Genomic DNA, 27,393 nt, shown 5'->3' on the forward strand with positions numbered 1-27,393 from the left:
GCTTCTTGTCTGCCTCTTGTTTTCTCTGCCTTTCCTCACCCCTGGATAGCTCCACAACTCCAAGTTAGAATAGTTCTACTCAAGTCAGAACAGTTCAACACCTATTCCTGGACAATTCCAACCAAAACCATAGGAAGAAAGTGTGACAAAAGGGCCTTCCTTTTAGAATAGTCTACCATTCCTCAGTGGTAGTTGTAAACATGGAATGACATTTTTTTTCCAACTCAAGACTTGAAACTTTCTTATAACAGTTCACTCTAACACAGGGAAATCCTATGCACTTAGGCAATTTCTACAAATTGCCACCATTTTGCTACAGTAATGCCCCAGGCCATCCAGGGTTTCATTTTTATGTCATAGCAAATGATTTAATTTGGGCCACAAAAGACATCAGACCATGGCTGAGGCAACTAGTTAGATTTATATAAATTTCCCTTCCCTTTCCTTCCGAAAATTCTCTCAAAGGTCCAAATATTGCTTTTATAAACTAGCATGACAGTCCTGCACTTTGTCCTTGCCTTTCTCCCTTGTTCCTTTTTTCCTTTCTTCCTCTCTTCCTCCCTTCCTTCTTTCCTTTTTCTTTTCTTTCTGTCCTTTTCTTTCTTTTCCTTTTGTTCCTTCCTTCCTTCCTTCCTTCCTTCCTTCCTTCCTTCCTTCCTTCTGCCTTTCTTTCTTTCTCTCCTCTTTCTTTTCTTTCTTTCTTTTTCTTTCTTTCTCTCCTCTTTATTTTCTTCTTTCTTTCTTTCTCTCCTCTTTATTTTCTTTCTTCTTTCTCTTTCTTTCTTTCCTTTCTTTCTTTCTCTCTTTCTTTCCCTCTTTTTCTTTCTTCTTCTCCTGCACTGCAAGCCATCACCACTCCCATGTTGACATATATGGAAGAAATTATCTAAATATTTTGAAAAAATTTTTTCCCAAAACTTTCTAGTGGCAACTACTAAACTGGGCAATTACTATATCAGCCAAAATAGCCTTACCTGCACTTGGATAATAATGGTGAAGACCATCACATGAATTTGGGGGTTTTTTTTGGTTTTATTTTGTTTTGTTTTGTTTTTGTCTCAAGGACTCTTTTCCTTCTTCTCCTAGCTAACTCTTACTTATCCTTGAACTTCAACATCCCTTCCTCAGGGATTCTTGCCTTGATCTTCTTGTACATCGTCTGCCATTAACACAAGCAGTCTCAATGCAAACTGCCCACCCCCGCACTTTGTCACCGCTGACACTTATTACACTTTATTTATTACCTCTTAGTGCCTGTCAGTGCCATACCTTCTGAATATGAGACCCTGCGAGACTTGCACTTAACACAGTCAATACTCAGTACGTATTATTTAAATGAATAAACAAATGATAAAGCATTATTATAAGGTTTCTTCCTAGATGATGTAAATTTTTGCATTTATTTTTAGGGAAAAATAGTAAAACAGAATTATTACGGTTCTGACTTAAAAAAAAAACACACAAGGAGCATCTCATTCAATAGACCTCAGAACTTCAGACAAAATAAGGGTTTTATAATCACGAAAAGGATAGTTTCCTTTGTTCTAACGTTAAATACATAGTTTTCAAATACCCTGTGGTTAATTACCCTGAGGCCAGATTCAAGCTAGCATGAAATAAGCACTACTTAGCTGTAACTATAGCACATGGGTAATTTTCACAATGCTAGAGAATGAAATTGAGTCCAAATCTCGAAAGAACACAAGCTAAGAAAGTAATTTTGCAGAGATTTTTTTAAAGTCAGTCTATCAGAATCCATTTGCTCTAGGTTTTTAGTTGCTTCATCTCCAAATATTCATCTTTATTTTCCAGCATTTTCTGCACTTACACTTTTAGAGAGAATTTGTAATCCATCAAGGTACAATGTGTACTATACCAAATAATTATTTTAAAATGTGTTTCGGAAAAAAATATATATATTACAGAGAAGTTCCACATCATTTTAACCCAGATCAAAGGTACATGTTACTGCTTTTAGATGTAGAAGTAAAATTTTGAGCTTCAATTCAAGCAGCTGAAATGTCCTAGTCTCTTTAGAATCTGAAGTCCAAACTGAAGCATCAAATCTTTGCACAAAACATGCTTTGACAGCTTTTGGAGAAATAGGTAATTTGGCCAACTGAGCATACTGACTTCTGGAGCCATGAGAAATATCCCAGAAGACCCTTCCAGTCAGGATGCCTTTAGCACATTGAAGGATACTCTTAGTGAGACCCCAGGGCTGGTGGACAGGAAGCACAGTACAGCACATTGCCAACATCCTTTTACTCTTACCAGGTTTATTCAGTTTTAAGTTATATAACACAAGCTAAGTTAAGATGGTTTTGCTAAACATTACCATTACCTGGTTATAAACCTGTTATAATCTGTTATAAGTTATAAACCTAGAAACTCCTTCTAAACAGAGCAAGTGACTCCCTTCTCTTCGCCCTTTTTTGATCCTATGCCTAATTAGAATTAAATCTTTTAGGATAATAGATACTTATTGGACTTCATTAAAATGTCCTGAGTAAAAATATATCAAGAGAGTCTAAAACGCCACACCCTGCATATTAAGTGCAACATGTGATTGATTGCTGCTAAATTTAATGAGACAAGTATCTTATAGCCAAAGCCCATACACAACTTTGCAGTTTAACAATAAGCCCACAGACAAATGAATAAATGGTTAAAAATACGGAGTAAAATGTCCCAATAGAAAAGCTGCAGTTTAGTCATTTTTATTCATTCTCTAAAAGAAAAAAAAAATCAAATTGTCTCTAGACTTACTATCCAAAAAAGTAAGTCAAATGATTTATAAAAGTCAAATAAGAATACAAGCTTCCTTATAATACTTGAGTTCCTACTCTCCCCCCAAAAAGTTGCTTATTTAATAAATATATCTTCAACATAGATTTCCACAATTCTGTGGAATACTTTTCTCAATTACTATCATTTCCTTAAACCTTCTTTTCCTCCAGAAATGAACTGATATAAAGGCGTACTGATTAAAAGTCTGTCTTCTCCAAGAAATAACTGTTAAGGAGGATGTAGAGAAAAAAGAACCTTCATGCACTGTTGATGGGGACATAAATTGGTACAGCTGCTGTGAAAAACAGTATGGAGTTTCCTTGAAAAACTGAAAATAGAAATACCATACAATTCAGTAATTCCACTACTGGGTATGTATCCAAAGAAACAAAAACATTAATTCAAAAGATATATGCACCCCTAAGTTTATTGCGGCATTATTTACAACAACCAAGATACAGAAGCACCCCAAAGTGTCCATCTATCGAATGCATAAAGATGTGGTATATATACAATGGAATGAATATTAGCCATAAAAAAAGAATGAGATCTTGCCATTTTCAACAACATGAACCACCCCAGAAGGTATTTTGTCAAGTGAAATAAATCAGACATAGAAAGACAAATACCATATGATTTCATTTATATATGGAATGTAAACAACAAAACAAATGAATAAACAAGCAAAAGAGACCCATAAACACAGAGAGCAAACTGGTGACTTCCAGAGGGGATGTGGGTGGGAGGTGGGCAAAATGGGTGAAGGAGAATGGGACATACAGGCTTCCAGTTATGGAATGAATAAGGGATGGGGATGAAAGGTATAGCATAGGGAATGTGGTCAATGGTACTGTAATAGCATTGTATGATGACAGATGGTAGCTACACTTGTGGTGAGCATAGTAAAATGTACAGTTACTGAATATGTTGTACATCTAAAACTATTGTAACATTGTGCATCAACTATACTTCAATTAAAAAATAATTTAAGTCTGTCATTTCTTGTTTAAAAGGGTGAATATTAAATTTGTTTAAGTGAAGATACAGCAATTTGTTACTGTTACTATTATATGTATTAATTTGTTATTGTTGCTGTTGTTGGTTAACCTATTTGAAAAGCGGCAGAATTTCTTGACAGATGTTATACATCTATACAAAACATCCTCACTGCCTATATCTATAGTCCATGATAATAATAAAAGCTAGTACAATTTAAAAGTTCTTTCCACGCATAACTCTGAAATGAGCTATTAATGTGGGATATTAATATTATCTTCTTTACCGAGGTAAAAACAGAACAATGTTCAGAGGCTATTCCCAAGTCATGCTGTTACACTTGGACAAAACAGAAACTCAGATCCAAGTTGTGTGAGTCAAAATTCAGTGCTTTTTTAAAAGAAATATTGCAGATTTGATATCTAATACCTGTCAATATGTCAAAAAATTACCTTCTCTCTAGTTGATTCATAAATAAAATAAATTTAGACAACTGTCATAGTTCTGAGTCATCTTTGATCTAGGTTCCAGCCAGGTCTTCCATTTATTTTCATTTATGGGGCACTGCTCCAAGTGGAGTTAATGGTTATATGAAGCATTCCTTCTACTCTCCTTGCACTTCGATATTTAGCAAATGCCCTGACATAAGGAATTCTCACCAGATGTCCCAAACAAGGCTCATGTCATTCTTCAAAGCCTTGCTGTTGTATCTGTCACATGACATTTACATTAAGTGAATGACGGAGTGTTGAATATGGCAATGATAATGGGTAAATGTTATTCATGAATAATTTTAATAGTGTTGGTATTTAGTGTTTGCTAAGATTCATGTTTTCTCATCAATTATTTTCTGCCAAAAGCTTCTCTGAATTACCCGAGCTCTAGTCCCACCATCCAAGCCTATATGGATTCATCACATTACCAAGGGCCAGTGTAAGCTAAGCTTAGAGATTCATAATTTAATATATTTCATGAATGTAATTTTAATTCCATTTAAGGTATTTTTATTGCTACTTTAGAGGAGTTTCTTTCTGGCTTAAAATATAAATGTTTTGTAGTTTTTAATAGTCACATACTGCACAAATTACAAGTAAAAGCATGATTTTAATTTTACTATGAGACATATTGAATTACATCAAATACCTTTTCAACATTTCTTCTTGAACTACTAGTAGTATAAAATTGTAATAATAGATTTTCTAATGATGAACTTTCTTTAAGTTCATGAGATGAAACCAATATAACCATGATGTACATATCTAATACACTATTGCATTATTTCACTTGCTAATATTTCATTATGTATATTTCCCTACATGATAATAATTAAAATTAGTATTTCTTATTTATGTTACTTTTGTTAAAATTTTTTAGATGTTTATTTTTTTTTTGAGAGAGAGAAAGTGCATGCATGTGAGCTGGGGAGGGGCAGAGACAGAGAGGGAGAGAGAGAATTCCAAGCAGGCACTGTCTGCATTGTCAGGGGAGAGAACTTCTGCACTGTCAGCACAGAGCCCCATGTGGGGCTCTATTCCATGAACTGCGAGATCATGACCTGAGCCTAAGTCAAGTTTGGCATGCTGAACCAACCAAACCACACAGGGGCTTTTATTCTTACTAAATTTTGATATCAGAGTTATGGATACAAGGCAAAATCACAAACTACTTTTTATTTTTTACACTATGGAAAAACTAAATTGCACAGAAATTTTAGCTTTTCTTGGACATTTGAAAGGAACTTCTAGTGATATCACTTGGGCTATGGGTTTTTAATTTTTGCTTTTGTTCTTTTTTGCTCCAAATTATACTTTTGAAGAGTACTTTTTACAATTTCTATTTATACCATATTATATTTTTAATTTCTATCTCCTTGAATAAATTTAGTAGCGCTTTTTTTAGAAATTAATCAATAACATCTAGATTATCAAATTAGCCTCAAGTTATATAACTCTATCATAATTTATAATTTTCCTAGTTTTCTTTGTATCATTTATTGTATTATCTTTCGCATTCCTAATAGCATTTTCTTTTATTATGTTTATTATATAAGGCTAGTTGCTTATTCTTTTTAATGATAAAACTAAAGGAGCAACATACGCTTATTAGTCCCAATCATCATACCATATAATTAAAATTCCTCCAAAACCATTGTGTAAATTTACTCTTCCCTACCAAACTTCATTTTCTTGGCTGCTCCCTAGCATGGAGTGCTGGAAACAGATTAAATACTTTCATTATTTGAGCTCCATTTGTTTTTTAATGCATATGCACATCAACCTTGTTTCCAAAAGAAGACATCATTACCTTTTTACCTCTTGTTTGAAGAGTTTAGGCAGTCTGGTTTTTTTCTTCAGGAATATTTTAGGATATTGCTTTATAAACATATTGTGAGCTGACAGGATACTGTAAGAACTCTGGCTTTAAAAATAAGAGAGACAAATTAAATTTTAAGTGTCATAAGATAATAGTTTCCAAGGAAAGATTTTTGACTCAATACATACAACTTAAGTCTATACTATTTAGCCTAAAAAAACAAATGACAAAAATATGAAACATAAACATTCTGTGCTTTAAAAAGATCCACTATAAAAATTGTTCATAGTGTGCCTCAGTAAGAAATATTTTATGAATATTAGATTTATGGGAATGTCAATGTCAAAAATTTAATTTTTAAGTTCAGCCTTCTTAAAAGTTTTATTTCTGTAATTGATTAAAGCCCTTACATAAAATATACCACATAATTAAAATTCCTCCAAAATAATTCACATAGAGGTCACATATACATCACCAAAAAGTATATTTATCTGAATCTTTGCAATGATTTATGAAAATCTCATGTACTGTTTTTAGAACTGGAATAAAGATATGTTAGAGCAAAAGATCAGCATTTCCCAATCCACAAGATCAGTAGAATCATCTGGGATGCTTTTTAGAAGTACGGTTTTCTATCCTATCTTTCTGAGGAAAGATCTCCAAGTCTAGAGGTCTGCATGGGCCTATTTTAAATATCCTTCTCCAGGGGATTCCTATTTGTAGCCAGATTTCAACCCACTGCAAATATAAAAATGCCAATAATCCACAGGATATAGTAAATTATCATTCAGTGTCAGGTAATGACATTTGTTTCTAGAAAATCTGCTTCATTCAATTTTCAATTGACAACCACCATGAAAAATTGATCAGTTTTTTTAAATGCTAAGCATTCATCTTGACAGCTTATTTCAATAATTATCAAAAATGATCATACTTAAAAACGAACACTGACAAACATCTTTATCAATATTTGCCTCATGGCAATGAATATAAAAATACTTGAGAAATCTTTTATTTCATTGTCAGTGTAAATAATAGCAACACATTATAAAATATTTATAACAGCTTTTTTTCTCCTGGCCAAAGTTTCCTAAAATGCCATATTAATTCTTTACACAAAACAAATACTACATACTTTAAGAATGTTATGTAAGTTAATTTAACTTAATTAACTCAAATAGTGCAAAGTGAATTTGATTTAATATGACATTAAGCATTTTCATGCCTAATCTTACACTATAGAGATACATGAAGCAAGAATCTAATATGTTTTAAATCCAGTCACATATCATTAGAAGCTTCTCCAAGATCTTTTTTTCCCCCAATTTAGAATTCACATTCTACATTCATCTATTTTACACATCTACTTGTAAAACATTAGGTGCTTGTTATAGGCCAAACAATTGGGCTAAAATCTTCACACTATTTTTGTCTCATTACATATTTACACAACCTGATAAAGTTGCTATTCTTTATTGCCCATTCTACACATAAAGAAACTGCAAACTTAATTCATATAACTAGTAAGTGGAGGACACAGGGTACAAATGAAAACTATATTGACTTTAAAACCCATTGTCTTAACTTTTTGGATACACTGCTCCCTAAACAATAAAACATGTTAGTTAATACTAAGTGCCAGTCACTATTCTAGGCAGTTTACATGTAACGTATAATTTATCCTTACACAACTATATCAACTGATATTCCTATCATCCTCATTTGGTAGATAAAGAAATTGAGGCCCATGAAGTACAAAATTATGGCCTCTTTCCTTTGTCTACACGGAGCCCATGCTATAAGACTTGGAACCTTACTCCAATCTGTGATCTGGACAGACCATCTTTGGAGTGGCTAAGAAGCTTACATCAAAATGCTAAGACCTTCACTCTTGTCATTTTCCATGTCTATGACTGAACTGCCTGCTTCATCTAATCCTTGAGAATTTTCAAGGTGTGGTAGCTGATGTACATGGACCAGTGTTTATGATCTGTCTCCAAGTTAGTATCTTCAAGAAGTGAAAAATGTGGAAGGTTGAAATGGAAAAGACAAATGCCAGAACTAGGCATGATATAATTTTCAAAATGAGGACCTAAGTGCTCTATGCTGCTATGATGTATACTCTACATCACAAAATGTAATCTGGCAGTATATGCCTATTCTGAGTCTCTTTTGAAATAAAAACATATAGTTCTGTGTGTTCAGTAGGTTGCATTATTGTCTAAAACTATGTGAAGTATGCAAATAAATGCCTCTAAATACGCATAAGAGAAGTAGATTAGGAGAAATGGTATAAATATAATTAGAAATCCAGGGATACAGAAAGATTAAGAATTATGGCAGAGTCAGAAAGTAGACCATGGATCCAAATAACTATTTGACACTTGAAAACTGTCCACATAATTTCCTAAGCTATGAGTAAGCACTCTATGGACAAAATTCTCTACTTTATTGAAGCTCACCTGCAAGGAAACTCACCTGCAGAGAAACCCCAGTTTCCTCAGATGAAGGGGAAATACATACAAAACCTATAGATTTACACACCAGAACTCTAGCACTTTCAGGATGCTTACAATAGCCAAGTAGGTATTAAAAGGTGGGGTGTGTGCCAAACTGGAAATAATTCCCACAAAGAGAAAGCCACAACCTCTCTCTCTCTCTCTCTCTCTCTCTCTCTCATCTGTCATGTCTTAAGAGAAGTCTAAAATGGCCAGATCCTACAGGTTTTCATTTTTTTAAAATTTTTACATAAACCAGAAATTTGAACTCTCATGTGAAATTTTTATTTTTAAATATTAGCAACTGCTGTAGATTGAATTGTGTTCCTCCCCCTCCCCCATATTCATATGTTGAAGCCCTATCTGCCAATGTGACTGTAACTGGAGATAAAGCTATTAGGAGGTAATTAAAGTTATATGAGATCTTGAGGGCAGGGACCTAATCTGTTAGGACTGGTGGTCTTGTAAGAAGGGGAAGAGAGAAAGATCTCTCTCTCCACATGCACACACCAAGTAAAGGCCATAAGAGGACATGACAAAAAGGCAGCTATCTGCACGCTAGGAAGACAGCTCTAGTCAGAAAGGAAACAACTGGCACCTCGATCTTGGACTTCCCGTCTTCTAGATCTGTGAGAAATAAATTTCTGTTATTTAAGACAACCTACAGTATTATGTCAGCCTGAGCAGAATAAGACTGTAACATACTTTAGAAAAATTTTAAATTACTGTGTGAATCAATCAAAATAATATTTTACTTCTACATGAATTACACTATCCCAGGCCAGGGGACAGGGGTACCAGTTAATGGCCTTGGCAGGGTTCCCTAACTGCATGACAAGTAGTTACTTTTTGCCTCCTCTACTAGACTGTGCCTACAATAAGAAATAAAAGAACCCTATGGGGCACCTGGGTGGCTCAGTTGGTTGAGCATCTGACTTCAGCTCAGGTCATGATCTCGCGGTCCGTGAGTTCGAGCCCCACGTCAGGCCCTGCACTGACAGCTCAGAGCCTGGAGCCTGCTTCAGATTCTGTGTTTCCCTCTCTCTCTGCCCCTCCCCTGCTCATGCTCTGTCTCTCTCACTCTCAAAAAATGAATAAATGTTAAAAAAAAGAAAAGAAATAAAAGAACCCTAGTCTTGGGATCAAAATGACCTTTGTTTGTGTACTAAATTTTCTAGTTTATATCAAGTAAAAAGTATTAAGGTATTGAAAGTATTAAAGTCATTTAAGCTTTATATGCTTTACTTGCTTATGTACTGAATGATAGATACATGTCTAAATAATAATAATTCAATGTTTAATATTCAATTATTTTATATCTATCTTAAAAACTTCCCTATGCTACAACAAACCATGTCCCTTTCTTCCTGGGTACAGGGCTAACCTACATTTCCCAACTTCTTTTGCACTTAGATACAGTCACATGGCTAAGTTCTAGCCAAAGGAACATGGAAGAGAGGGTGGGAGTGATGTGCACCATTTCCAGACCAGGCCCATCGAAATCTGCCCCCAATCTCACCAAAAAACCCTTCTATAAAAGATTCTCTATGTCTTTTTCCTTTCCAGCTTGAAGCAAATTAGCAGGTTAAACTTGAAAACCACAAAGATGAAAGAACAAAAGTTTGAAAGAGGCCTGAGTTCCTAAACCAGAACAGCCTACCAATCAAATATAACCCTATAGGGCTTGATGTGAGAAAGAAAGAAATTTCTGTTGTGTTATACCACTGAGATTTAGGGTTTGTCTATAATGGCTAGATTTCCCTAACTAGTTATATCTTCTGTATCCCATTCAGTTTTGCTTACAAGTATGGGAACATAATATACTTTTAATAAAATACTTATTGATTAATTATATTTATGTGGCTTCCCTAAGGCAGTTTACATTTTTTATTTTAAATTAGTTAAAACGAGCCATAAAGGTTGGATCTATTTAACCACTCATAGATTTTTTCTTCCTAAATTTGTCTTATAAGTATTGTAGCATCTATTCATTTATGTGATGAAAATTGAAAAAATGTGAATGTTATTCTTGCAAACTAGAAGAAAGCAGAGGTCCAATTTGATAATAATTAAGTTCCTTTTATATACATACATAAAAATATAGATATAATATACTATTATACATTATATATAATGTATATATTTATTTTATTATATATTACCTTGTATATAATGGCTTTTATTATTTTATTACAAAATTAAAGAAAGAAGAAAAATGCTACATAATAAGGCCAATGTATTTAAAATGCCCTGGCTACTAAATGAAAAGATCAATCAATCAGCAGTCTTTAGATAATGCCACTATAAAATGTCATGCAGTTCAGTTTTCCCCAGACTTAATTTTAAATATTTTGGAAATGTAGTCTCTAGTTATGAATTCATTTGATCATCTTTCTTATCTATGGATAAAGCTCATTACGAGTGACTCCATGGCGTCAAAATTATTTGATTAGTTTTTCAAAGGAGTTCCACATGCCACTATAATTGATTAGCAGATATATTAATCATACAGATCAACCCCTTTTTATTTTCATAAAGTTCCTAAAGAAAAATTAAAAGATCTATTTTGACAAAGCCAACTGCAAAGATATGACTTGAAGACTGAACCTAACCTTTTACAGGGATATTGATCTGTCAAAAAATTTTACTTACCCTATTTTCAGAACAAATATCTGATTAGCATGTAACCTGATGTTGTGGTTTATCTTTTACAAACTATTTCATCTTCTCATTTATTTATTTCTAGAAAAGAACTACCTATCTTTAGGATTACTGTAGTAGTTCGAAAAAATAAATGCAAAACCATGGCCCATTTTTTATAATGTATTAGCCATGTAAAAATAATAACTTAATATAAATCTAAGTACAGAATATATAGCATATAGTAACACATTTTATTAAAAATATAGATATATAAACTCCATTTTCAGTGAAAAAAGAACAAGAATTTGAGTCAACTTTAAATCCTTCTTTAGCAAATACATATGAAGTTCTCAAGTTAATGTCAAAACTAAAATTGTCTAGCCATGAGAGAGACTTCTTTATTGAAAAGGACTTAGCCAATGAGTCTGAATCTTTTACATCATTGGAAGAGAACTATTAAAGAGAAAATATCTGGCATTCATCTTATAGTGTAGAACATCACATCTTAGAAAGAAAAATCTTCAGTTACTACATCATGGCAGTCTTGATTCTCTGAAGAACTCTGTTGTTGCACATATCATGCACAAAGAATTTTCTGTTGCATTGTTGGTCTCACAAGAAGAAAATAATGAGATATTGAGATCTCCAAAAACCATCACATTGCAAAAGAAAAAAAAAAAGAAATTAAAGTGAGTTGAATAGGTACCTAAGATGTGAGCATGAAGCAGACAAAGGGGTAGGGTTGTGAGGAGGGCACTGATAAGAGCACTGCTGAGAGAAAAATGTACCTTGACCCAGGAAAAAAGAGGGTAGCTCAGCTTGAGAAATTTGCTTTGGAGAAAGATTTTTGAAGGAGAATGAAGTAATCCCAGTTTCTTGGTATACTCTGGTTCTAAGAAGAGACAGTTATAAATTCTCCCTGGGGGAAATTATCCACAACTTAGGTCTTATGTTATTATATGTTAAGAATAAGCAAAACTTTCATAGAAATTTTATGTGCAAAGACAAGTTACCATGAAGGGAGCATTAGATTTATACTGTTAAACACTATAATCCTGGTATGTTATATATAGAATACAGAACAATATAAAATATTTGTAGAAATAAAGGTAGAATAACAATCATGATCCATAACAAAAGATTATCACGAATGACCAGGCAAATTTGAAAAGAGAACTTGGTAGAACTTCTCAAAATTAAAATTATAATCATTAAAATGAAGAACTCAATGAACATGTTAAAGATCAAATTAGAGTTGAATAAGAAATTAAATTTGAAGACATATTTGTAGAAATTCCCAAACATTCAGGGAAATAATATTGGCAAAAAGAGTAGACAAAAAGATCAATGAAACACAATAGCAAGCCTCAAAATAGACCCACATGTATACAATCAAATGCTCTTTGACAAAGGAGCAAAGGCAGTTCAATACAGACAGGGTAATTCTTTTTTCTTTTCTTTTTTTGAGTTTATTTATTTATTTTAAGAGGGAGAGAGCATGCATGCAAGCAGGGGATGGGCAGAGAGAGAGGGAGAGAGAAAATCTCAAGCAGGTTCCACACTGAGCACAAAGCCAGACATGGGGCTTGATCTCACAAACCACGAGATCATGATCTGAGCCAAAACCAAGAGTTGGATGCTTAACTGAGCCGCCCAGGTGCCCCAAGGATGTATATATTTTTTAATTATGCTGTAACTGGACATCTATCTGGAAAAAAGAAGTGCAGGGGTACACAGACTTTACAGTCTTCACAAAATTAACCTAAAATGGATCACAGACCTAAACGTGAAATAAGTATAAAACTTGTAGAAAATAACATAGAAAAATAATCTAGGTGACCTTGGGTTTGGCAATAGCTTCTTAGATTGCACATCAAAAATATCATTCATGAAAAGAAAAATTAATAAGTTAAACTTTATTAGCATTTAAAACTTCTGCTTGCAAAAAGACACTATCATGTAAATGAAATGACAATACACACGCTGGGAGAAAATATTTGCAAAACACCTATTTGATAAAGGATTGGTATCCAAAATATAAAAATAACCCTTAAAAATCAACAATAAGAAAACAAAGAACCCTATTAAAAATGGTACAAGATATGAACAGACACCTCACAAAGAAGAACATTAGCATATGAAAAGATTCTCCAAATATGTCATCAGAAACATGCAATTAAAATAACAAGATAATCACTACACACTTACTACAATGGCTAAAATTCAGAACACTGACAACACAAACTCCTGTCAAGGTTGTGAAGCAATAGGAGCTCTCATTCATTGCTATGGAAATACAGTGGTATAGACACTTTGGAAGACAGTTTGGTGGTTTCTTACAAAACTAACAATACTCATATAATACAGCAACTGCACTCTTTGGTATTTACCCAGGTGAGTTGAAAACTTAACATTCACACACACACACACACACACACACACACACACACACACACACACACCTGTACATGAATATTTATAACAGCTTTATTCATAATTGCTAAAACTTGGAAGCAACCAAAACATTCTTCAACTGAATAGAGAAACAAACTGTATTACATCCATACAATGAATATTTTTCAATGTCAAAAGGAAATGAGCTATCATGTCATGAAAAAACAAGAAGGAACATTAAATGCATCAGTGAAGAGAAATAAATCAATTTGAAAAGGCTACACACTGTATTTTTCCAAGTATATGGCATTCTAGAAAGGGTAAAACTATGGAAATAATAAAAAGATCAGTGGTTACCATGGATTAGGGAAGGATGAAAGAATAGGTGAACACAAGGGATGTTTAGAGCAAAAAATACTCTGTATGATACTGTAATGATAATTACACGTCCTTAAAATCTGTCAAAGACCCTACCATGTACAACCCAGTGAACCTTATTGTAATTATGGACTTTAGTCCATAATGTACCAATATTTACTAATTAATTATAAGAAATATACCATACTTATTAAGCACGATGTTAATAATATGGGAAACTAGGAGAGAGAAGTAAAGAGCATTTGGAAACTCTACTTTCTACTCAATTTTTCTGTAAATATAAAACTCAAAAAATGAGATATATTAAAAATATGTGAATGAAATAAATGAGAAATTTGTAGTACACAATGAGAAATTAAGATAAGAAGAAATTTGAGAGTGGAACTCCAATTGGAAATGTGGTAGACCTGGAGACAGGTAATAAGAGTGAGAGTTGAGTAGTACATAAGAGGTAAATAACAAGTATTAGTAATACAAAGGAACAGTAGAATCTAAGTATAACATATGGATAAATAAAGAAACAAGTGAATAAAACATGCCTGCAAGATTTGCATGCTTTGATTACTGAGTAAATGACAGACATTCAGCAAATATGTTTTGAATGCAACTGCGTGCCATGAACCAAAATAGTCAATAAAAATGCAGTGGTGAACCAAACTCCTAAGGTTGTTTCACTCTGGTAGTTTACAGTCTAATTGTGATAATATTGATAAGGAATGGAGATGAGAAGCAGGTTTTCATAAGAATATGAATTTGTTTCTTAAATCAAGATGTGGGAAGAGGGGATGCCTCGGTGGCTCAGTTGGGGAAGCTTCTGACTTCAGCTCAGGTCATGATCTCACGGTTTGTGAGTTTGAGCCCTGCATTGGGCCCTGCTCTGGCAGCTCAGAGCCTGGAGTCTGCTTTGGATTCTGTGTCTCCCTCTCTGTCTGCCCCTCCCCTGCTCACACTCTTTCTCTATCTCTCAAATAATAATAATAAAAGTTAAAAGAAAATTTAAAAAAATCAAGATGTAGGGAAATTTGAGGGTTAATGACATCTTAGAAATTATAGCAACTTCTTTAACTTGAGGAAGTTTATCTAAGGAAACATTCTCTAGACCAGAGTTCCTTAAGTGGGTGAGAAATGGGAGACTAAGAGGATTATGGTTCCTGGACCCAATTCCAATGTATGTGTGAGTTCCTGGACCTAACTCCAATGCATGTGGGGGGTGGAAGGTGGTTTCCCGCACAATACCAAGCAACTTTGGGGACTCCAGCAGAGTGTCTGAGAATTCAACTCAGTACTAACAGTACCTGGAGATCTCAGATCCCATAAGTTAAGGGTTCAGTCCCACAACTGATCCCATCTCACTTCAGATGCCAATCACGTGTAGAAGATCCCCAGGTTACCCACAATTCTGTCCAATTTGGCTACAATGGCAGGTTCCTGTGACTCTCTCTAAGTTCAGGTTTGGCTAATTTCCTATAGAAGCTTACAACAGGGTTAGGGGGACCAACTCCCCCCACCATCCAAATCTCTCTCACGCAGTTGAAAATCCACATAAAACTTTTGACTCCCCCAAAACTTAACTACTAATAGGCTACTGTTTACCAGAAGCCTTGCTGATAACAAAACTGTCAATCAATACATATTTTGTATGTTATATGTATTATAAACTGTCTTTTTACAATAAAATAAGCTAGAGAAAAGAAAGGAAATAATAAGGAAAATACATTTACAGTACTGTACTATATTTATCAGAAAAAAATGCACATAAGTAGAAGGAGCTAAGAATGGCAGTGTAGTAAGAGTACCAGGCTTGCCTCCTCCCTTAAACACAGCTAGATAACTATCAAATCATTCTGAATACCCAAGATATTGACTTGAGAACTGACAGAACAAACTGCACAACTAGAGGGAGAGAAGAGGCCATACTGACAAAGGTAGGAAGTGGCAAGACATGGTTTCAGGAAGAAATAGATCATGGTACTGAGGAGAGGAGGGAGCCCTGGTCATAGAGAAAGGTAAGAGATAGTAGAGCACACAGGGATATGGACAAGGAGAACACTTTCCCAAAACCATTGGCTGGGAAAATGAGAGGAGCTGATTTTCATGAGTTTTTCCAACCAGCAAGGCTCAAAGAATGGAGTTTTAGAGGTAGGTGGGCTTGGCTGGGATAGAGACATGAGGACGCTGCCCTACTGCTGGAGAAAAAGCACCCAAAATAAGTACCTAACTTATAAGGGAAGACCCATAAGACTAGCTGCATAACTCTCCACAGAAACTTGGTAGGTCAGAAGGGAGAGGCATGATATATTCAACGTGTTGAATGGGAAAAATATACAGCCAAGAATATTCTATCCAGCAAGGCTATCACTCAGAATAGGAGAGATAAAGAGTTTCCCAAACAAAAACTAAAGGAGATCATGACCACTAAACCAGCCCTGCAAGAAATATTAAAGGAGACTCTGAGTGGAAAGGAAAGACAAAAAGTGACAAACACTACAAAGAAACAGAAAATCTCCAGATACAATGACAAAACAAGTAATAAAATGTCACTAAATACATCTCTATCAATAATTACTCAATGTAAATGGACCAAATGCTCCAATCAAAAGACATAGGGTGTTAGAATGGATAAAAACCAAACAAACAAACAAGCAAAAAAGACCCATGTATGTGCTACAAGAGACTAATTTAGGCCTAAAGACACCTATAGATTCAAAGAGGGGATGAAGACAGATTTACCATGCAAATAGACATCAAAAGGAACCAGAGTAATACTTATAACAGACTAACTAGATTTGAAACCAAAGACTGTAACAAAAGATGAAGAATGGCAGTACATCATAATAAAGAATACTATCCAGCAAGATCTAACAATTGTAAATATCTTTGCCCCCCACATCGAAGCACCTAAATATATAAAACAATTTATGACAAGCATAAAGGAATTAGTTGATAATAATGCAATAGTCATTGGGAATTTAACACCCCACTTACAGCAATGGATAGATCATCTAAGCAGAAAATCAACAAGGAAACACTGGACCAGATGGACTTAACAGATATATTCAGAAAATTTCATCCTAAAGCAGCACAGGGGACATTCTCCAGAATAAATCCCATACTAGGTCACATATCAACCCCCAACAAGTATAAAAAGATTGAGATCATACCATGTATCTTTTCAGACCACAATGCAATGAAACTTGAAATCAACCACAAGAAAAAATTTGGAAAAATCACAAATACATGGACGTTAAACAACATGCTACTAAAGAATGGGTGACCCAGGAAATTAAAGAAGAAATTTAAAATACATGGTAACAAATGAAAATGAAAACACAAGTCCAAAACCTCTGTGATGCAGCAAAAGCAGCCAGAAGAGGGAAGTATATAGCAATACAGATCCACTTCAAGAAGCAAGAAAAATCTCAAATAAACAACCTAACATTACACCTAAAGGAGCTAGAAAAAGAACAATAAATGAAGCCTAAAGTCAGCAGAAAGGAAATAATAAAGATTAGAGCAGAAATCAATGATATAGGAACTAAACAAAAAACAACAACAAAAAAAAACAGATCAATGAAACCAGATGCTGGTTCTTTGAAAAAATTAATAAAATTTATAAACCTCTACCCAGAAAGGACCCAAACAAGTAAAATCACAAATAAGAGAGGAGAAATAACAACCAATACTACAGAAATGCACACAATTATAACAAAATATTATTAAAATTTTCACAGGAGAAGAACACAGGTAGAACAAAGTGGACAATCTGGAAGAAATGGATACATTCCTAGAAACATATACACTACCAAAACTGAAGCAAGAAGAAATAGAAAACTTGAACAGATCGATAAACAGAAAAGAAATTGAATCACAATAAAAAATCTCCCAACAAATAAAAGTCCAAGGCCAGATGGCTTCCCAGAAGAATTCTATCAAACATTTAATGACTTAATACCTATTCTTCTCAAACTGTTCCAAGAAACAGAAATGTAAGGAAAACTTCCAAACTTATTCTATGCAGCCAGCATTGCCCTGATTCCAAAACCAAAGACTCCACTAAAAAAGGGAACTACAGGTCAATATCCTTGATGAATATGGATGCAAAACTTCTCAATTAAATACCAACAAATTGAATCCAACTGTCCATTAAAGAATCATTCATCATGATCAAGTGCAACTTATTCCTGGGCTGTAAGGGTGGTTCAATATTCATAAAACAATCAACATGATACATCACATTAATAAAAGAAAGGTAAGAACCATATGATCCTCTCAATAGATGCATAAAAAGCATTTGACAAAGTACAACATCCATTCATGATAAAATATCCACAAAGTAGGGACAGAGAGAACATATGTCAATGTCATAAAAGCTATATGCAAAAAACCCACAGCCAATATCATCCTCAATGGGAAAAAACTGAGAGCTTTTCCTCTACAGTCAGAACAAGACAAAGATGTCCACTCTCACCATTGTTATTTAACATAGTACTGGAGGTCCTAGCCTCCGCAATCAGACAACAAAAAAGAATTAAAAGGTATCCATCCAAATCAGCAAGAAAGAACCCAAACTTTCACTATTTGCAAATGACGTGATACTCTATATGAAAACCCAAAAGACCCCACCAAAAAATTGCTAGAATTGATACATGAATTCAGAAAAGTCACAAGATACAAAATCAACATACATAAATCTATTGCATTTCTATACACTAATAACAAAGAAGCAGAAAGAGAAATAAAGGAATCAACTCCTTTTACAACTTCACCAAAACCCATAAGATACCTAGGAATAAATCTCACCAAAGAGGTAAAATGTCTGTACTCTAAAAACAATATAACACTGATGAAAGGAATTGAAGATGACACAAAGAAATGGAATAATATTCCATGTTCATGGAGTGGAACAACAAATATTGCTAAAATGTCTATACTATTGGAAGCAATACACACATTTAACGCAACCTGTATCAAAATACCAACAGCATTTTTCACAGAGCTAGAACTAACTATCCTAAAATGTTATGGAACCACAAAAGACCCTAAATAGCCAAAGTAATCTTGAAAAAGGAAAGCAAAGCTGGAGGCATCACAATTCCACACTTCAAGTTATATTATGAAGCTGTAGTCATCAAAACAGTATGGTACTGGCACAAAAACAGACACATAAATCAATGGAAAAGAATTGAAAACCAGAAATGGACCCACTATTATATGGTTAACTAATCTTTGACAAAGCAGGAAAGAATATCCAATGGGAAAAAGAATGTCTCTTCAACAAATGGTGTTGGGCAAACTGGACATCAACAGGCAAAATAATGCAATTGGACTATTTTCTTATAACATACACAAAAATAAATTCAAAATAGATGAAAGACCTAAATGTAAGTTGGGAAACCAAAAAAATCCTAGGGGATAACACAGGTAGTAACCACTTTGACACCAGCCATAGCAACTTACTAGATACATCTCCTGAGGCAAGGGAAACAAAAGCAAGAATAAACTATTGGACCTTTATCAAGATAAAAAAAAACTTCTGCACAGTAAAGGAAATCATCAAATAAAGCTAAAAGAAAACTTTCAGAATGGGAGAATATATTTGTAAATGACATATCTGATAAAGGGTTAGTATCCAAAATATATAAAGAACTTATAAAACTCAACACACAAAATATTAATAATCCAGTTAAAAATGGACAGAAGACATAAATAGACATTTTTCCAAAGAAGACATATAGATGGCTAACAGACACTTGAAAAGATGCTTAACATCATTCATCATCAAATGCAAATCAAAACTACAATGAATTATTACCTCACACCTGTCACAATGGCTAAAATGAACAACATAGGAAACAACAGGTGTTGGCAAGGATGCAAAGAAAGGGGAACACTCTACACTGTTGGTGGAAATGCAAGCTAGTGCAGCCACTCTAAAAAGAGTATGGAGGTTCTCAAAGAGTTAAAAATAGAACTACCCTCCAATACAGCAATTACACTACTAGGTATTTACCCAAAGGATACAAACATCATGATTTGAAGGGGCACATGCACCCTGATGTTTATAGCAGCATTATCAACAATAGGCAAATTATGGAAAGAGCCCAAGAGTCCATCAACTGATGAATGGATAAAGAAGATGTGGTAAAAAAATATATATATAATGGAATATATCTCCATCAAAAAGAATGAAATTTTGCCATTTGCAACAACATGGATGGAGCTAGAGTATTATGCTAAGTGAAATAAATCAGAGAAAGACAAAAGCTGTATGATCTCATTCAGATGAGTTTAAGAAACAAAACTGATGAACATAAGGGGGAAAAATAGAGAGAGGCAAACCAGGAAACAGACACAACTATAGAGAACAAATTGAGGGTTACTGGAGGGGAGGTGGTTGAAGGATGGGTTAAATAGTGATGGGTATTAAGGAGGGCATGTGTTATGATGAGCACTGGGTGTTGTATGTAAGTGATGAATCACTAAATTCTACATCTGAAACTAATATTACACTATATATGAACTAACTAGAATTTAAATAAAACTTGAAGAAAAACCACATAAGTTTTCCCATGCAGCTCAAACCTGTGTTGTTCAAGGATCAACTGTACTTATGTTTATTGGATTATTATAAAAGTCTGTGATAAAGGATTCAGATGAACATCCAGATGGAACAAATGCATTGGGCAAGATATATGGTAAGGGGTACAAGGCTTCCATACCCTCTCCAGGCACAGCATTTAATCAGCACCACCACATGTTAACCAGCCCAGAAGCTCCCCAAACCCCATGCTTCTGGGTTTTTATGGAAGCTTCATTACATAGTCATGACTGATTAAATCACTGGCCATTAACAATTGATTCAAACACTAGCCCCTCCCAGGAGGTCATGGGGTGGGACTGAAAGTTTGAACTTTTTAAACACATGGTTGGTCTTCCTTCAAAACCAATCTCTTGGTGGCCTCAACTACCACCTCATTAACATAACAACAGACACCTTTATCACCCTATCATTTAGGAAATTTCAACAGTTTTAGGAGCTCCCTGCCAGAAACCAGACCAAATATATATTTCTTATTATAAAATACAACATCACAGAGGGTTATTGACATTTGGATAGAACAATGTGCAGGATTTTACTGCACACTACACTGTTTACAATGCCTAGTTCCTACCCATTTATTATAAGTGTCATCTCCCAGTCCACGTTTATATGCCCCTGGGAAAGGTAATGCCTCAGGTAGAGAATCTTGCTCTAGACAGTTGAAGATAAGTGCATGCACTTTGGGTAAAATAACATTAATAAGTACACCCTGAATTACAAGCTTCCAAGGTGTTCACAGCCTATAAAATAAATGCAAGATTCAGTCCCTCTTTTCTGCCACCACTGGATTGACAGTGCAAATTGTGGTCATTTGAACAGTAGAAACTGTTCAAAATAAAAATTGATTTCATTCCTGATAAATGTTTGTGAAATCGCAGCTTGGTTAATTTCCTTTATCTATCATAAACCATATTTTCAAAGTTCTTTTTGTCTCCTTTCTTATCCACACTTTAATTCCTTAAAAATAAAAATTGCCTACCTCTTCATATCTTCATTTTATGTCAAAAAATATGGTTATGTCTACTATGTCAACATATTATTATGTATTAGTAAAACACCCTCACTAAGAAAAAGAAAGATAATATATTTTGAAATGAAAATAGTTATAATGAAGAACTAGCCATTATCAATAGACTCTAAAAGCCTTAACCTTGTCCAGGAGCTGCTTTAAAATAATTTGTATTGTCTCTATCAACTTCTAATACTCCATTAATTTAATGTACTTTACCTTAACCTGAAGCAATAAGAAAGAAACAATTATTAAATGTCATTTTTCTGTATTTTTATTGATGACTATAATTTTAATGGCATAATATTCATCCTTTTTATTATTAAAGCATAAAATTAAAAGATACAGTTTGGGAAAATTAGGCAAAATTAATCACCTGTATGTTAAGGAGTTTCCACCAGATGATTTCTGACTTAACTTTCTGTTCTACAATCCTCTGACTCTATAATATTGTGTCTACGGGGAAATGATGAATGCTAGATAGTCAACTTAAAAATGAACTTTGGGCTGGGGGTGCCTGAGTGGCTCAGTCTGTTAGGCATCCAACTTCGGCTCAGGTCATGATCTCACATTTCATGTGTTTGAGCCCCACATCAGGCTCTGTGCTGACAGCTCAGTGCCTGGAGCCTGCTTCAGATTCTGTGTCTCCCTCTCTCTCTGCCCCTCCCCCACTTGTGCTCTGTCTGTCTGTCTCTCTCTCAAAAATAAATATTTTTAAAAAAATTTTTAAATGAACTTTAGGCTAAAACCTATTTATGAGTTATAATCTCCGTAAGTGTAAAAAGTATATAGTTAGTATAACTACATCCATATTTGAGACTAAATGGCTATATATTAGTAATATTAATCACTAATAAATATTAAACTCTATATCCCAGTCACAAAGCTAATTGTCTGATTAACACTATTCTTATACAAATGCACAAATGCATATGCATCATAACTTTGTGTCTTATATTTCCAATTCAGACATGTTTAAAGGTTTTTGCCTGAAATTACAAGAATTGGTCACATAAGAAAATGCAGTTGCAAACATGTAGCCTCCTGTTTGTTTGTTTGTCTGAAACTTAGAACATATATTTCCTTTTAAACCATATTACTCTGTTTATAACCAAGTAAATTTAACTTTAAACAAAAGAGCTGACTGATCATAAAGTACTTTGATAAGGAAAACAATCCTCAAAGCATACAGTTCAGGAAGAAAATTGGAATGTCAAACCAACAGTTGCTTTAAAAAAATGTTTAAAAATTATTAGCTCTCTAGACAATACTAAAAAAATAAATAAATAAAAATTACACACTATAAATATGTACCTATCCTCCTAATCAACACAGGTAGAAAACCCATATATGTATATATATTTTAGGCATGAAGAAGATAGTTATTTCTACTGAACATAAGAGTGTAATTCAGTTCAAAACATTGACCTCTATGACAAATGTCTAGGGGTAGGAAGCAATAAGGTAAATCTCCTGCCCTTATGGAACATATGTAGTCTACTAGGCATAAAAAATCCTACATCTAAGAATTTAGATGTTACATCAAAGTGACATCATCCCTCTTTGTTACTAAATTTTCTTTTACTTGTGATAAAAAAATTCCAGAATAATATACCAACATACTGTATCTATTCTCAGAGAAGAAATATCAGACAGACACCAACTGACTGACCACATGCATATGGAGAGCAGCTACCACACACTGGGGCTTGCTTTTTGTACAAAGTTTATAGACACGCAGGCACAAGGTATAAAATCCAGTAACAAGAGCTCTCATATGCCCAGTAGGGGACAGGAGCAGCTTCAACAACTGGGATTGAGTACAGGGTAGAGGCACATGGGAAGTGGTGGAGAGTAGCAGCCGCCCCTCCATCTTCCCATCCTGGGCCAAAGGAAGCACAACTATAAGGAAGATATATAAATATAGACAGAGGTAGAGGTAGAGGTAGAGGTAGAGGTAGAGAGAGATAGAGATAGAGATAGAGATAGAGATAGAGATAGAGATAGAGATAGAGATAGAGAGATATGTAGCTATATATCTATAATCAAACCCTTGGTAGGTTTCATGTATAAAAATTTCAATCCTTGAGTCATTTAATTCTCAGCCTTTCTTTTTTTATTCTAGGGGAAGAATATTTCATTGGTCATTTTTAACATCTAGCAGATAAAGAATAAATAAATATGAAGGAATACATTTTTCTTATATCTCTTCCCAATTTGTTAAAATGAATTAAAAGCTTTGTAATTCTGAAAGAATTCAGTGTATATATTTCTGATAAACTCCATAAAGAAATCTCATTAGGAAAAAGACCTGAATTGCCATGCCAGCATTAATTTTTTGTAATTTATTTTCTTATTCTAAAAAAATATTCATTTTCATATCTATGGTTGTATTTGTAATCCTATATTCTTTTTCTAAACCTAAACCCAAAACATATATACAGGTATGCTAAAACATGCCCTCTCCCAGACCCCTGCTGTGTACCAGTTCCTCAAAAGAAAACATGCAGATTTTCAAATGTTTTTATCTATGTGGTAAATCAAGTACCTATGAGTCAACACTGGTTTATTACAACACTTTATTCATAAAACAAACATGTTTTTATTCATTTGAATGATAGAAAAAGAAACATATGAATAACTTACCTAGATTGTAGTCCTCTCATATGGCACAATGCATTCAACTGACCATAATCAATGTACTTAGACATTTTCAACTCTGAAAAAAAAAATCAATTAAAAATTTGGGTAATTTTCTATAATCTTAGTAATAAAGATTGTATATAGAGTTTAATTACAAATAGTAAAAGAATTCATCAACCATGGAAGTGAAGTATTATCAGTCTTTGATATATAAGCAGCATTGAATAAGGTGATTAAAACAAAGAAAGAATGTAATGGTTTTCACTGATGTCAAATCTGGTCTGACATTGTTTGTTTATTTTTCTGGAGTTTATAGGTGTCATATATGTTTCTCCTCTATAAGTAAGCCTTTCAGAATCCCCATCCCATACCTTGAGAATGTGAACTGACAATGACATGACAATTCAAAGAGTTTTCCTGAGGTCCCTGTCATTGTCTCTGTCTCTGTCCCTGTGTCTCTCTCTCTCTCTGGAATACTACTAGTTTTTATTCAGTCCTATGCAGGCCCCCATCTTTGGCTAGCCCCATTTCAGAGCACCTTCCAATATCTGGATTCAGTTTGCAATTTCTTCTGAAGTTAATATGTAAGCAAATCACACAATATCCCTTAAGAGCAGAAAGGTAGTCATAGACAAGAAGCAAGCTAATTGTAATTCTCCTTCAGTGCCAGAAATAACTGACATCCTTCAAAGGAGATGAAAAGGAAGATAGAGTATTGAGTGCAATGAGCATCATTAAAATGATGGGCACTCACATCCTACGTCCTCTCCTTTTTCCAGGAGCACGCATGCTGTTAGAAATGCTGCAAAACAGAAAGCAGTAATAAATAAACAACATGCACATTATGTCTTCCCTTAGGGCAAAGGTATTGAGAAAATCAGCAGCTTAATGCATTTCTAAACTTCTTGAAATGTAACTATTAACCACATTCTAATAAGGAAGAAATAGAATTTGACATGTCCAAATTTATCAATTTTAATTTCAAATTACTGAATCATAAAATTTGACAGTTTTGTTTAAGACTTTTGTGATCTAAAATTAATCATCAATAATATATAGCAGTTTCTAAATATGAAATTTAAATAAAAGAAATTTAAACAGAAAACTGGCTGCTATCCATATAAATAAATCATTACCATTTAATAAATTTGAAAATACTAATTACATGATTTAGGTATTTTCTTACCTATATTACTCAGTTAAGCCTTAAGAATCAAAAAAATCACCTAATTTCACTTTAGCAACATATGGAATACTTATTTTAAACTAGCCAAGTTATAGCTAGATTTTATCAAAACTACTTTTAAGTATATTCATATTTCTGACATAGAATATTAAATAAAATCTTAATTATAGTAGTTTTTAGACTGATAGATGAAGAAAAGATTTCTATGGGGGCACCTGGGTGGCTCAGTTGGTTAAGCATCTGACTCCTGATTTCAGCTCAGGTCATGATCTGATGATGGTCATGAGACCAAGGCCACATTGGCTCTCCACTGGGTATGGAGCCTACTTCAGATTCTCTCTCTCTCTGCCCTTCCCCTGCTCTCTCTCTCTCTCTCCCTCAATGGGGAAAAAAAAAAGATAGAGACTTCTATGAAGTATCAGTTTAGTCCAGTTTAAAAATTGGATCAGAAATAGCCATGGTGACTGGTATAGACAGGAAAAGGGGGTAATTGCCATAGAGATTTTTTTTAACGTTTATTTATTTTTGAGACAGAGAAAGACAGAGCATGAACAGGGGAGGGGCAGAGAGAGAGGGAGACACAGAATCTGAAACAGGCTCCAGGCTCTGAGCTGTCAGCACAGAACCCGACGCGGAGCTCGAACTCATGGACCATGAGATCATGATCTGAGCCGAAGTCGGACGCTTAACCAACTGAGCCACCCAGGCGCCCCGCCATAGAGATTTTTAAAACAGGTCAAGGGTTGAGAAATTTTGGCTTAAAAGGGGGATTTTTAAAAGTAAATATTTTCACCTTCAGCTTAAGTACCTTACAAAGAATATCACAGGATGGATATTATAAAACTAAGAATTGCTAACAAAGAATAGAAAAATGGAGAAATCAACTGGCCTGAGAAAAGCTACAGCACTTGAGGGTAAGGCTTTGCACTAAACTTGGCACAGCAAGTAAACTCAAAACTACAATAGCCTATATAGTAAGTACTCACAGCCTAGAAGGACACTTCACAATTCATCAAAAAATTTCTTCTTTGCTGATTCTTATTTCCAAGAGGTTATTTGTCACAAGGGACTTTACAAAAAGCGTTTTGAACAATATAATGGATCTTGTCTTTGAAGCAGTTTTGTGAAAAAGAAAAGGCCAATAGATTTCAACATGAAATTGTAACTTTGTAAACACCGGAAGTTGAGCTTTTCAGATGATCAAATCTAATACCAGGATAAAGCCTAAGGAGTTCAGAAGGTACTAGGTTTACATCTGTTTTCTAGTCTTGTTTTCCCTCATGAATATGTCCTAGTTGGGCTTCTCACAGAAGTAGAGTGGGCTTCACCTTATAATGGGGGTAAAATCATGGATTTTGAGCACAGTTTGTTTGAAAGAAGATTAAAAGCTGATATAAAAGGGTGATTACAAAGTAAATTCTAAGCTAGAAACAAAGAACAAGAAATCCATGACGCAATCAAAAAGCCAATTTTCTTTATTGATATAATGCTCACTATATATTATTGAAATAGAGAAACTAAAATCCAGTGTTTTATCTGAGTGATACATTGGTGATCATTTGTTTTTATGTGTTAATGTCCTTAAGGGGTAGATATGTATTTCCATATTCATGCAGTATTGTGAGTTATGTAAGCTTATGTGGGGGTTATAAAGATTTGCCAAAAATGGGTCTGGTGAGTGTTAAAATAAAATTAAACCATTTTGCCCCAATAAACTTTCCCTTAAAAGGTAAATACCCTTTGCAAAAAGCTAAGAAGAAGCAATAAAATAAGTGAACGCTTAAAAATATGTAAATGCAAAACTACTATATACTAGGAGACTAGACTTATCGGAGTGGCTACTGGGCAACATAAAAGAGATGAACAGCAGAGACAAAGAGAAAATGTGACAATGACCAAGTGGAAATGCCAGAGTATGGCTAGCTAGAAAACAGAAAGCGAG

The 27,393-nt window shown here is 34.2% G+C and overlaps 1 protein-coding gene across 4 annotated transcripts in view; it reads right to left on the reverse strand.

Annotated features, from left to right (window-relative positions):
* Positions 1 to 27,393, reverse strand: part of CNBD1 (cyclic nucleotide binding domain containing 1) — a 492,838-nt gene that overhangs the window by 442,730 nt on the left and 22,715 nt on the right. For all 4 annotated transcript variants that reach the window (XR_015246579.1, XM_086695101.1, XM_086695102.1 and 1 more), the window contains exons 2-3: positions 24,269 to 24,341; positions 6,091 to 6,204 (exon numbers count right to left, since the gene is read on the reverse strand). Coding sequence is in view for 3 of the 4 variants with exons in the window: in XM_086695101.1 (XP_086551227.1) it covers positions 6,091 to 6,204; positions 24,269 to 24,341 (187 nt within the window). In the remaining variant the exon portion in view is untranslated. The remainder of the gene's footprint in view (positions 1 to 6,090; positions 6,205 to 24,268; positions 24,342 to 27,393) is intronic.

The sequence above is a fragment of the Puma concolor genome, chromosome F2 (assembly GCF_028749965.1).
Source record: "Puma concolor isolate L17-30 chromosome F2, mPumCon1.1.hap2, whole genome shotgun sequence".
NCBI classification, from domain to species: domain Eukaryota; kingdom Metazoa; phylum Chordata; class Mammalia; order Carnivora; family Felidae; genus Puma; species Puma concolor.